Source organism: Thunnus maccoyii, chromosome 2 (genome assembly GCF_910596095.1).
Source record: "Thunnus maccoyii chromosome 2, fThuMac1.1, whole genome shotgun sequence".
NCBI lineage: Eukaryota > Metazoa > Chordata > Actinopteri > Scombriformes > Scombridae > Thunnus > Thunnus maccoyii.
The window spans coordinates 283,666-299,132 of NC_056534.1; the positions used below are offsets into that span (position 1 = coordinate 283,666).

The 15,467-nt window shown below is 42.0% G+C and overlaps 1 protein-coding gene across 1 annotated transcript in view; it reads right to left on the reverse strand.

The window, feature by feature from the left end:
• aars2 (alanyl-tRNA synthetase 2, mitochondrial (putative)) overlaps nt 1-15,467 on the reverse strand; it is a 32,647-nt gene that overhangs the window by 2,396 nt on the left and 14,784 nt on the right. The window contains exons 11-19 of the mRNA XM_042398574.1: nt 11,022-11,149; nt 9,864-9,999; nt 6,782-6,951; nt 6,563-6,676; nt 5,282-5,422; nt 2,982-3,119; nt 2,043-2,146; nt 1,827-1,935; nt 825-950 (exon numbers count right to left, since the gene is read on the reverse strand). Of these exons, the coding sequence (XP_042254508.1) occupies nt 825-950; nt 1,827-1,935; nt 2,043-2,146; nt 2,982-3,119; nt 5,282-5,422; nt 6,563-6,676; nt 6,782-6,951; nt 9,864-9,999; nt 11,022-11,149 (1,166 nt within the window). The remainder of the gene's footprint in view (nt 1-824; nt 951-1,826; nt 1,936-2,042; nt 2,147-2,981; nt 3,120-5,281; nt 5,423-6,562; nt 6,677-6,781; nt 6,952-9,863; nt 10,000-11,021; nt 11,150-15,467) is intronic.

Consider the following 15,467-nt stretch of genomic DNA (forward strand, 5'->3'; position numbering starts at 1 on the left):
CAAACACGCACACACAGTAACATCTGCTGTCTACAGCCTGTCAGACAGAGCACAGGTCAAACACATAACTGTAACTGTCAGTACTGGAACTGTCAGGACTGGAACTGTCAGTACTGGAACTGTCAGGACTGGAACTGTCAGGACTGGAACTGTCAGGACTGGAACTATCAGGACTGGAACTGTCAGTACTGGAACTGTCAGTACTGGAACTGTCAGTACTGGAACTATCACTACTGGAACTGTCAGTACTGGAACTATCAGGACTGGAACTATCACTACTGGAACTGTCAGTACTGGAACTATCAGGACTGGAACTATCACTACTGGAACTGTCAGTACTGGAACTGTCAGGACTGGAACTGTCAGGACTGGAACTGTCAGGACTGGAACTATCAGGACTGGAACTATCACTACTGGAACTGTCAGTACTGGAACTGTCAGGACTGGAACTGTCAGGACTGGAACTATCAGGACTGGAACTATCACTACTGGAACTGTCAGGACTGGAACTATCACTACTGGAACAGTCAGTACTGGAACTATCAGGACTGGAACTATCACTACTGGAACTGTCAGGACTGGAACTATCAGGACTGGAACTATCACTACTGGAACTGTCAGTACTGGAACTATCAGGACTGGAACTATCACTACTGGAACTGTCAGTACTGGAACTGTCAGGACTGGAACTGTCAGTACTGGAACTATCAGGACTGGAACTATCAGGACTGGAACTATCAGGACTGGGTAATGTCACAGCCAGTGATGAGCAATCTTTCAACATCAGCTGACTGGCTGCAGGGCATGATGGGTAGTGTACTTACATCAGAGACCACGCCCACCTCCTTAGCGAGACGCTGGGTGGAGTCAAGACCGGAAGGGGCGGAGCCTGACAGTCTGGCTGCCAGAGAGTCCACATCCTGAGACAACAGCTGACCCGCCTCCCGAGCCTGAAGAGACAGACACGAATTTACAGAAACAGACAATAAAAAGATCAAAAATTAATTATCAACAACAAGTAATATAAATAAACACAAGATGTGTGTTACAGCCGACATCTGCAAGAAAATGTGTGTTTATATCTGATTACGCTTGACTGAGTGTGTGAGTCAGTGTGCTGTGGACCTGTACTATTATTATTAGTAGTATTAGTAGTATTAGTAGTATTAGTAGTATCAGTAGTATTAGTAGTATTAGTAGTATTAGTAGTATTAGCACTATCAGTAGTATTAGTAGTATTAGTAGTATTAGCACTATCAGTAGTATTAGTAGTATTAGTAGTATTAGCACTATCAGTAGTATTAGTAGTATTAGTAGTATTAGTAGTATTAGTAGTATCGATAGTATTGATAGTATTTTGGGGAAATTAGCCTGGATATAAAAGATCCAAATAAACCAAACGTCAGTCAAGCTGCAGATAAATATCATTTTCATTATCAATTAATCAGCTGATTAATTAATTAATTGTTGTGGTCAACAAAATGTCAGAACACAATGAAAAACACTGGTTAGAGTTTTCTAAAGCCAAAGCTGACGTCTTATTGTGTCCAACCAACCGACCAAAACCCGAAACATACAGTCATCCATCAGCTGATCAATTAATGGTAGTATTTACAAATACACACTGGAAAAACTGTGAACTCAACCTTTAAACTCTGCGGCTCTTTATGTTTTACCAGTAAGCCGAAGTTAAAAACATCTCACCAGTGATTCTTGATGTAAACCAGCAGATACATTAAAGAGTTAAATACATTCAGCTCTCTGCTGCCCCCATGTGGACAAACATCAGTTATTACAGAGTTACCAGCAGGATGATGTTTACTGACCCGTGTGGCGTCGCGTCCCGTCACCGCGACGATTCGACTGATCCCTCTGACCAGCTGTCTCTCTGACACGATCACCAGATCCTCGATGGCTCCGGTCTGCAGCAGGTGACTGAACACACACAGACGGACGAACATGTTTACCGTCCGACATCTACAGCCTACAGACAGTGTGACAGACAGGTGAACAGATGTGTTACAGATGTGTTACGGTCTCACGTTCCGCAGCAGAGCTCCACAGACGTCTGTCTATCTGTCTGATTGTCCAGCAGCTCAGAGACCGGCACCGCCACTGACACCACCCGGACCGGGTCAGGATACACCTGCAGAGACGGGAAGAGACCAGAGTCCAGTCTCAGCAGCAACTCTGCTCATCAGTATAAATCCAGCCTTGGATCATGAGTCTCGCTTCATATGTTTTAATAAAAAAACATCTAATATTGTGTTTATTCAATATCTGTGTCTTCTAGTAGCCTTTAATGAACATCATTTCCCATGAGTCCTAGAGGCTGAACGTCACAGCTGGACAGAGACGCTGATGCAGGAGGAAACAACGAGGAGCTTCATGGACAAAACCAAGATACGCTGACGTAATGTTGCCTTCACTTACTGTTGGAAAGATTTTCATGTTTACATCATCTGACAGCTCAGGAAGGTTGTTTGATAACTGGGTTTGTCATAAGAGGGTTTAAAATACTGTGTGTTAACATAATGACGCTGCATCCGTTAAGTTTGGGTTTAATTATCTTATTTTTTCCTTTTCAGGTGCTTCTGGATTATTTAGTTGGAAATATTAAAGCTCCCCTCGTTGTAATTATGACATGAACGCTTTATGTCAAATCTGATATGACATAAATGCGGCATGAATACCTGTGCTACTTGTAGTTCTTTTCATGGGAGCTGTAGTTTTTTTTGTACCATGTGGAGAGAAAGTTGGAATATTTGCCAGTAATAAGTGATATCTTGGAGATAAAGGTTGTGCAGCCGAGCTTCAGGAACAGAGTGATGAAACAACTGAGTTACAGAAGATAGACAGGAAGTGATGTTTCACAACAAAAGCCTTCCATCGTTGCAGGAGTTCCATGGCTTTTATTGTGAAACATTAGCGGGAAGTGTATCAACAGTAGTTTATAGCAGAGAATGTTTTCAGTTTGTCACCTCGTCCACCGTCCTCAACCCTGCGATGCTCCTGGCGCTCTGCAGAGGAAGCTCCTGGCTGTGGACGATCTGATTGGCTGAGATGATGCTGTTAACGCAGCTCTCCACCTGCTGCAGCTGAGAGACGCTCAGAGAGCCCTGAAGAAGAAACACGTTAAAACCATCAGTCACGTCTACACAACTCAACACACAGACACTCAGATCAGAACGACGACACTGAACCAGATCTGTTGTTATAATCAGCAAACTAAACTGTCTCCTCATACGGGTTAAACATTTCATAGTTTCCCCCTTTTCTCCCCTTCTGTCCCTCCTGAGCCTCCATAGCCTCCCCTTCTGTCCCTCCTGAGCCTCCGTAGCCTCCCCTTCTGTCCCTCCTGTCCCTCCTGAGCCTCCATAGCCTCTCCTTCTGTCCCTCCTGTCCCTCCTGAGCTTCCGTAGCCTCCCCTTCTGTCCCTCCTGTCCCTCCTGAGCCTCCTGAGCCTCCGTAGCCTCCCCTTCTGTCCCTCCTGAGCTTCCGTAGCCTCCCCTTCTGTCCCTCCTGAGCTTCCGTAGCCTCCCCTTCTGTCCCTCTTGTCCCTCCTGAGCTTCTGTAGCCTCCCCTCCTGTCCCTCCTGAGCCTCCGTAGCCTCCTCTCCTGTCCCTCCTGTCCCCCCTGTCCCTCCTGAGCCTCCGTAGCCTCCTCTCCTGTCCCTCCTGTCCCCCCTGTCCCTCCTGAGCTTCCGTAGCCTCCCCCTCTGTCCCTCCTGTCCCTCCTGAGCTTCCGTAGCCTCCCCTCCTGTCCCTCCTGTCCCTCCTGTCCCTCCTGAGCTTCCGTAGCCTCCCCTCCTGTCCCTCCTGTCCCCCCTGTCCCTCCTGAGCCTCCGTAGCCTCCCCTCCTGTCCCTCCTGAGCTTCCGTAGCCTCCCCTCCTGTCCCTCACAGTGCCGTTTTGTATCGCTGAGGTTAAGTTGTGCAGGAAAATGCTGCTGCACTATTTTCTTGTTTTCTAATAAGCAATAATTATGCAATAATTATGCATTATTAATGCATATAGTTACTGTCGGTACTGTTACATTACTGAGCTGTTTCCTGTTGTTTGGTATCATTTGTATAACGGCAGGCTGCACTGCATCATGTACACTTCTGGTCTCCATTATCGGCACCTTTGAATTGCTTGTATAACCTGTTCAATATCTTCAGTAATAAATGGAAATTTTGTATCATCAGAATTTGAAGAGGATGTCCAAAGTAATTCAGCAACAAAAAAAATTCAACTTACATGTAGTAATTTCAAAGAAGAAATAGAATATATGACGGGGACAGTAATAAAGGCACCCGTCCTTAATATTTGGCAAGGATGACTGCCTCCACCCGTCAGCTGCTGGTTTCTCCCGCTCTTCCTTTGACATTTGTTCGAGCTCCTGAATGTTTGCAGGATTCCTCTCCCCAGGTTTCAGCTCTCTCCAAAGGTTTTCATCAGGACTCATTGCTGGACAGTTTAAAACAGTAAATGTTTTCCTTTTCAACCATTCCTGAGTGCTTTTGGATGTGTGCTTTGGGTCTTTATCATGCTAGAGAACCTGGTTTTCTTACACTGGGGAGCACCCTCAAAGGCTTCTCTCATTGATTTCCCTTCTTCACAGGTGCATAATTATCAAACTTCTTAATAACGTTGGGAACTGTTGAAACAAGGATACCAAGGTCTTTGGAGAGGTCTTATGTTTGGTTATGACAGCACTTCAGATGCTCTCAGACAGCTCCGTCGTCTTGACCGTCGTGAATAAGGAACAGGGAATAACAAGTGGCTTTTTCAAGCATTAAAGCCATCATTCATTGGCTAATTCAAGTCATGTGGGCACTGACAAATTATCACAGGTGAGTCTGATTTCTAATTTATCACAGGTTGGTTAAATGTTACTATTGATATGAAGGGTGCCGATACCAGTGTCACAGCAGTCTTTCAGTTTTTATAGTTTTTTCCTCCTATTTTTGAAAAAATTGATATTGTTTCTTCATTTTCTGTTCTGTACCAAACATAAGTGTCTATAGACCAAAGCTGTTACATGCTACATGATGTACTTACATTTCATGGGTGCCAATGATGGTGACCAGAACTGCATATTGTTTAGCGCTGCAGAGGTTTTAGCGTATATTTGTGTGAGATGTGTAGCAGAGACCAGAAGACTATTCATACACGTCCTCTGAGTCGTCTCCTTACATCTCACCACATCTGTCACAACTGCATTTGATTTGTTTGAAAGGTGCTTTGTGAATAAAGTTTGATTGATTGATTGTCAGTCTAAAGACAGTTTCTCTGACCTTGACACTGAAGTCGAAGCGGAGCCGGTCAGCTGACACATGAGAACCTCTCTGCTGGACTGACGGACCCAGAACCGTCCTCAGAGCGAAGTTCAGGATGTGAGTCGCCGTGTGCTTCACCATACAGGACAGCCGGTGGACCTGACGGAGACACAGAGAGACAGTTCAGACCGTAGACCTGACAGAGACACAGAGAGACAGTTCAGACCGTAGACCTGACAGAGACACAGAGAGACAGTTCAGACCGTAGACCTGACAGAGACACAGAGAGACAGTTCAGACCGTAGACCTGACAGAGACATAGAGAGACAGTTCAGACCGTAGACCTGACAGAGACACAGAGAGACAGTTCAGACCGTAGACCTGACAGAGACATAGAGAGACAGTTCAGACCGTAGACCTGACAGAGACATAGAGAGACAGTTCAGACCGTAGACCTGACAGAGACATAGAGCCAACAGCCAACAATTTGTCCAAAACCGTAGTATGAAACCAACAGTATGTGGACTGTATACTATTTTCAGGGAAATATTACGCGTCTCCAACCGGCGAGGAGGCTCTCAGGAAGTGACGGGATAGTTACAGCTCAGTGCGTCTGATTCACACTACTGTTTACTGAACGATAGAACACATGTTGAGTACGTAGTGCACAGTGTGTGCCACAGTCAGAGCGCCACCTACTGACAACAGGAAGTCAACCTTATGTGACAAACATCATCTGATTTACATGAAATGTAAAGTGTTTGGTCTACACATGATATACAGCAACATGATGTATAATTATGTATAATGTTCTCCAGCACAGGAAGTGATATTTAACTCTGTTGATGAAGATGTTTATGCACTTCAGCTGCTTTCTGGTAAATACGTCACTGCATCTTGTTGCTCCACAATACGCCGCCGACGTGCATGAAGGTGCGAGGGCTCGATCATCACTGCTTGCAGCTTTAATTATTATTGTTGTTATTTATATTTTTATAATCTTATACTATAATCTAGGGCTATTTATTCTGTTTTAAAGTTTATTATTATTATTATTTTTATTTGGTGGATACCTCTAAATACTACATTACCCATGATCCTTGGCTGCTGTTGCCATGGAGAAGAAGCCAGAATCTGAAAGTGACTTGCTGAACGTTTCATTGGAATTTAAAGATAAACGTAGAATCAGAACATGAAGCTCTCATGTTCTGATCGGATGTTAGTGGTGAAATGCATCCTGGGAGTTATAGTTGATTTCTCTCCTTCAGGCTCGTCTCCAGCTGAGCTGTGATTGGTTACCTGGTCCAGGTGCAGCTGGACCTGGTCTCCAGTCTTCAGGCTCTCGGCTGCAGTCACCTGGTGGACCACGTACCCCCCTGCCAGGACCACCGCCTCCACCGGGAACAGCACGTCCTGCAGACAGGAAGCAGACAGGAAGCAGACACACCTGCGCTCAGAGCTCACCTGCACACGCAGCAGCTACACATGATGCACCTCCTGCATGAGGTGTCAGCTCACCTGCAGCCCATCCCGGGTGAAGTAGCCCCGGTCATGTGACTGTCCTCCCTGCTCGGCGTAGAAGCAGGTTCGATCCAGGATGACGCCGCAGCGCTGACCCTCGCTGACCTCCGACACAAGAGAGTGACCGTCATACAGAGCCACCACCGACGCACGGCATGCTGGGAACACTGCGAGCAGGAGGTAGTTCAGCAGGTAAAAGACACACAGGTGGAGAAGAGAAGTTAAAGTTCAGTTAGACCTCAGAAAACTGTCACTGTCACCCTCACTGTCACCCTCACTGTCACCTTCACTGTCACCCTCACTGACACCCTCACTGTCACCCTCACTGTCACCATCACTGTCACCTTCACTGTCACCCTCACTGACACCCTCACTGACACCCTCACTGTCACCTTCACTGTCACCCTCACTGTCACCCTCACTGTCACCTTCACTGTCACCCTTACTGACACGTCACTGTCACCCTCACTGTCACCCTCACTGTTACTGTCACCCTCACTGTCACCCTTACTGACACGTCACTGTCACCCTCCCTGTCACCCTCACTGTTACTGTCACCCTCACTGTCACCCTTACCGACACGTCACTGTCACCCTCACTGTCACCCTCACTGTCACCCTTACTGACACGTCACTGTCACCCTCACTGTCACCCTCACTGTCACCCTTACTGTCACCCTCACTGTCACCCTCACTGTCACCCTCACTGTCACCCTCACTGTCACCCTCACTGTCACCCTTACCGACACGTCACTGTCACCCTCACTGCCACCCTCACTGTCACCCTTACCGACACCGTCACTGTCACCCTCACTGTCACCCTCACTGTCACCCTTACCGACACCGTCACTGTCACCCTTACTGACACTGTCACTGTCACCCTCACTGTCACCCTCACTGTCACCCTTACTGACACCGTCACTGTCACCCTCACTGTCACTGTCACCATCACTGTCACCCTCACTGTCACCCTCACCGTCACCCTCACTGTCACTGTCACCATCACTGTCACCCTCACTGTCACCCTCACCGTCACCCTCACTGTCACCATCACTGTCACCCTCACTGTCACCGTCACCCTCACTGTCACCATCACTGTCACCCTCACTGTCACCCTCACCCTCACCGTCACCCTCACTGTCACCCTCACTGTCACCCTCACTGTCACCCTCACTGTCACCCTCACCGTCACTGTCACCCTCACTGTCACCGTCACTGTCACCCTCACTGTCACCCTCACTGTCACCATCACTGTCACCCTCACTGTCACCCTCACCGTCACTGTCACCCTCACTGTCACCGTCACTGTCACCATCACTGTCACCATCACTGTCACCCTCACTGTCACCCTCACTGTCACTGTCACCATCACTGTCACCATCACTGTCACCCTCACTGTCACTGTCACCCTCACTGTCACCCTCACTGTCACCCTCACTGTCACCCTCACCGTCACTGTCACCCTCACTGTCACCGTCACTGTCACCCTCACTGTCACCCTCACTGTCACCATCACTGTCACCCTCACTGTCACCCTCACCGTCACTGTCACCCTCACTGTCACCGTCACTGTCACCATCACTGTCACCATCACTGTCACCCTCACTGTCACCCTCACTGTCACCCTCACTGTCACTGTCACCATCACTGTCACCCTCACTGTCACCCTCACTGTCACCCTCACTGTCACCCTCACTGTCACCCTCACCCTCACTGTCACCCTCACTGTCACCCTCACTGTCACTGTCACCCTCACTGTCACCCTCACTGTCACCCTCACCGTCACTGTCACCCTCACTGTCACCCTCACTGTCACCCTCACCGTCACTGTCACCATCACTGTCACCGTCACTGTCACCCTCACTGTCACCCTCACTGTCACCCTCACTGTCACCATCACTGTCACCCTCACTGTCACCCTCACCGTCACTGTCACCCTCACTGTCACCGTCACTGTCACCTTCACCGTCACCATCACTGTCACCCTCACTGTCACCATCACTGTCACCCTCACTGTCACTAACATCGTCACCGTCACTGTCACCATCACTGTCACCCTCACTGTCACCCTCACTGTCACCCTCTATGTCACCATCACTGTCACCCTCACTGTCACTGTCACCGTCACTGTCACTGTCACCCTCACTGTCACCAACATCGTCACCGTCACTGTGTGCTTGGGTTGGTTGAATTCTCAGAGACTTCTTTCATTTATAAAGTCATTCTTAGCTTTTAGCAGCTTGTCTGAAACATTCATTCTCTTCGCTCACACAGCAGCTTTTTGTTGTTTCAACATGAAAAAACTGTTGTAACAAACTCCTCCGAGAGTTTTAACCTGACTGACTTTGCATCTGGTCAGTTTCATCTGAAGTCCTCTGCAATGACAAGTTATCAAAATTGTGAGTTTTCATTGAACACAGTGGCGATGTGGCGAATTTCAATGTTTCACCTTAAAAAAGGAAGTAGTTCTAACTGAACTGCACATCGTCCAACCTGCTCCAAAGCTCTCATGCTTGATAAGGCCTGAACACATCTACATATCATTATTGAGTCACAGTCATAACAGGAAGTTACAGGTGCTGTACTTCTATGACAGGAAGTGATATTTAACATGTCCATGACCTCCGCTAAGCGTAGCGATACCACAGCTGCTGCTCCCTCCGATGCACGCCAGGTGCAAGCAGCTTCAATTGTCAGTTTGCCCACTGCTACTGATGTTGTTATTGTTATTATTGTTGTTGTTATGCTTCTCTGTGTCTCCCTCCTTCTTCCTCTCTCAACCCAACCGGTCGAGGCAGACGGCGCCATCTAGAGTCCGGTTCTGCTTGACGTTTCTTCCCGTTAAAGGGGAGTTTTTCCTGCTGCTGCTCATGGAGGAATGTTGGGTCTCTGTAGATTAAAGAGTTTGGTCTAGACCTGCTCTATGTGGAAAGAGCCCTGAGATAACATCTGTTGCGATTGCACACATGCACACGTAACGTGTTTGTAATGTGTACATGTGAATAAACCAGTGATGTAACATGTAGGTGTGTTGCGGTCAGTCGGTGGCAGACAGGTGTGTTTTCCTGTCCATGTCTTACCGTATCTGTGCTGCTGCAGTCTGTACTCGTACTTCAGGCTGTCGTCGGTGTGAGGAACCCCGTCACGCTGCAGCTCCGCCAGACTGAGAACGTCCGGCATCACCGGAGACTGATCCGACTGCAGCTCAGAGACCACCTGACACAGGTGAGAGATGACATCATCAGCACACACACCGATGTGTTCACACCTGCAGAGGAACAGCTGATCACCTACACTCCTACTACATGATGTTATAAACAAACACGTCAGTAACGAAATGTCATGTGTCATTAAATATCTATTTCATGTCAACTATCAATAAATAAAGGTGTGTATGTATACTGATGCTCTCAGGTGAGCTGCTCTGGCCTGTAAAGGGTTGTGAGTAAAACGCTGCAGACACACTGCTGGATGAGAGGAAAACAGACACAAGAGACACAAACTCCGACTACTGTAATCACAACATGTGAAGCTGCACCTCAGGTGGTCTGTATACCTGCAACAGTTAGAGCTAACGTTAGCTAACTAACAGGGCAGGTATCGTTAGCAAGTAACATGAAACTTAGTGAAATATTACAACAGTGGGTCCTGGAGGCAACTGTCAATCACAGCTGTCAATCAACATCCACACGGCAGATATCAAAGCGACTATAAGTCTTCAAATCTTATTAATGAAGCAATAATTTCCAAAATGACCAGCAGCACACTTATTAGAGGGTCTGGATTTAGAGACTGAGACCAGAATGACTCGTTGAAAACAATGACTGACTCAGTGTTTCTGGAGAGACGTTGAGGCTGTTTGAATGGAGCAGCTAGCGGCCGTCAGTGTTGCACTTTAAAGGCTTCAATTTCAAGCCGTGGTTGTTACTAAAAACGGTTTAGACAGTTCACACGGGCATCATGGCTCCAACAGATGCAAGAACTGGTCAATTAATTCTACAAAGGGTGTTGTGGTAAAGAACAGGTCACACATTTGACTGTCTGACCACCTCACGTTGCTGTTTGGAGCTTTGTTTAAGGGTATTAAGTGTTTGTGTGGCCTTGCAGCTCACAGTGTTGGACAGACTAGTGAAGCTGGATCAGTGTGACAGCGACTCTCCAGTGTTTAGACATTAGTCATCAACCAAACTGATGATTCTACTGATAAAACTGACACTCAGTGTATGAATAAAGTTTACTTTCTGGTTCTCTGAGATCAGCCGGTCCAGCTCCTGACGGTCCACCTGTACCCCCCTCTCCTCCAGCATCAGGTCCACCAGGTCCAGAGGGAAACCCAGGTCCCTGTGCAGAGACCAGGCCACCGAGGCTGCAAACACACCACCAGACATCAGTCAGTCACTGAGCAGACGTCACATTCATCACATACATCACATTCATCACATATATCACATATATCACATATATCACATACATCACATTCATCACATATATCACATATATCACATATAACACATTCATCACCTATATCACATATATCACATTCATCACATATAACACATTCATCACATATATCACATATATCACATATAACACATTCATCACCTATATCACATATATCACATTCATCACATATAACACATTCATCACATATATCACATATATCACATATAACACATTCATCACATATATCACATATATCACATATATCACATATAACACATTCATCACATATATCACATATATCACATACATCACATTCATCACATACATCACATACATCACATTCATCACATATATCACATTCATCACATATATCACATTCATCACATTCATCACATATATCACATTCATCACATATAACACATTCATCACATATATCACATTCATCACATATATCACATTCATCACATATATCACATAACACATTCATCACATTCATCACATATATCACATTCATCACATATAACACATTCATCACATATATCACATTCATCACATATATCACATATAACACATTCATCACATATATCACATTCATCACATATATCACATTCATCACATATATCACATATAACACATTCATCACATTCATCACATATATCACATTCATCACATATAACACATTCATCACATATATCACATTCATCACATATATCACATATAACACATTCATCACATATATCACATATAACACATTCATCACATATATCACATATAACACATTCATCACATATATCACATTCATCACATATATCACATATATCACATATAACACATTCATCACATATATCACATATATCACATATAACACATTCATCACATATATCACATATATCACATTCATCACATTCATCACATATATCACATTCATCACATATAACACATTCATCACATATATCACATTCATCACATATATCACATTCATCACATATATCACATTCATCACATATATCACATATAACACATTCATCACATTCATCACATATATCACATTCATCACATATAACACATTCATCACATATATCACATTCATCACATATATCACATATAACACATTCATCACATATATCACATTCATCACATATATCACATATATCACATATAACACATTCATCACATATATCACATATATCACATATAACACATTCATCACATATATCACATATATCACATATAACACATTCATCACCTATATCACATATATCACATTCATCACATATAACACATTCATCACATATATCACATATATCACATATAACACATTCATCACCTATATCACATATATCACATTCATCACATATAACACATTCATCACATATATCACATATATCACATATAACACATTCATCACCTATATCACATATATCACATTCATCACATATAACACATTCATCACATATATCACATATATCACATATAACACATTCATCACATATATCACATATATCACATATATCACATATAACACATTCATCACATATATCACATATATCACATACATCACATTCATCACATACATCACATACATCACATTCATCACATATATCACATTCATCACATATATCACATTCATCACATTCATCACATATATCACATTCATCACATATAACACATTCATCACATATATCACATTCATCACATATATCACATTCATCACATATATCACATAACACATTCATCACATTCATCACATATATCACATTCATCACATATAACACATTCATCACATATATCACATTCATCACATATATCACATATAACACATTCATCACATATATCACATTCATCACATATATCACATTCATCACATATATCACATATAACACATTCATCACATTCATCACATATATCACATTCATCACATATAACACATTCATCACATATATCACATTCATCACATATATCACATATAACACATTCATCACATATATCACATATAACACATTCATCACATATATCACATATAACACATTCATCACATATATCACATTCATCACATATATCACATATATCACATATAACACATTCATCACATATATCACATATATCACATATAACACATTCATCACATATATCACATATATCACATTCATCACATTCATCACATATATCACATTCATCACATATAACACATTCATCACATATATCACATTCATCACATATATCACATTCATCACATATATCACATTCATCACATATATCACATATAACACATTCATCACATTCATCACATATATCACATTCATCACATATAACACATTCATCACATATATCACATTCATCACATATATCACATATAACACATTCATCACATATATCACATTCATCACATATATCACATATATCACATATAACACATTCATCACATATATCACATATATCACATATAACACATTCATCACATATATCACATATATCACATATAACACATTCATCACATATATCACATATATCACATATATCACATTCGTCACATTCATCACATATAACACATTCATCACATATATCACATTCATCACATATATCACATATAACACATTCATCACATATATCACATATATCACATTCATCACATATATCACATATATCACATATATCGCATTCGTCACATACATCACATACATCACATTCATCACATATATCACATTCATCACATATATCACATTCATCACATATATCACATTCATCACATTCATCACATATATCACATATATCACATACATCACATACATCACATACATCACATACATCACATTCATCACATTCATCACATTCATCACATATATCACATTCATCACATACATCACATACATCACATATATCATATATATCACATATATCACATTCGTCACATACATCACATATAACACATTCATCACATACATCACATACATCACATATAACACATTCGTCACATACATCACATATATCACATATATCACATTCATCACATATATCACATATATCACATATATCACATTCATCACATATATCACATACATCACATACATCACATATATCACATTCATCACATACATCACATATATCACATATATCACATTCATCACATATATCACATATATCACATATATCACATTCATCACATATATCACATATATCACATATATCACATTCATCACATATATCACATTCATCACATATATCACATATATCACATATATCACATATATCACATTCGTCACATACAACACATACATCACATATATCACATATATCACATTCGTCACATACATCACATATAACACATTCATCACATTCATCACATATAACACATTCATCACATTCATCACATATATCACATATATCACATTCGTCACATATAACACATTCATCACATATATCACATATATCACATTCGTCACATATAACACATTCATCACATATATCACATATATCACATTCATCACATATAACACATTCATCACATATATCACATTCATCACATATATCACATATATCACATATATCACATTCATCACATATATCACATATATCACATATATCACATATAACACATTCATCACATTCATCACATATATCACATATATCATATATATCACATTCATCACATACATCACATACATCATATATATCACATATATCACATTCGTCACATACATCACATATAACACATTCATCACATATAACACATTCATCACATTCATCATATATCACATTCATCACATATATCACATATATCACATATATCACATATATCACATTCATCACATATATCACATATATCACATTCATCACATATATCACATATATCACATATATCACATTCATCACATATATCACATTCATCACATTCATCACATATATCACATTCATCACATTCATCACATATATCACATATATCACATTCATCACATATATCACATATATCACATTCATCACATATATCACATTCATCACATATATCACATATATCACATTCATCACATATATCACATTCATCACATTCATCACATATATCACATTCATCACATATATCACATATATCACATTCATCACATATATCACATATATCACATTCATCACATATATCACATATATCACATTCGTCACATACATCACATATATCACATTCGTCACATACATCACATACAACACATACATCACATATATCACATATATCACATTCGTCACATACATCACAT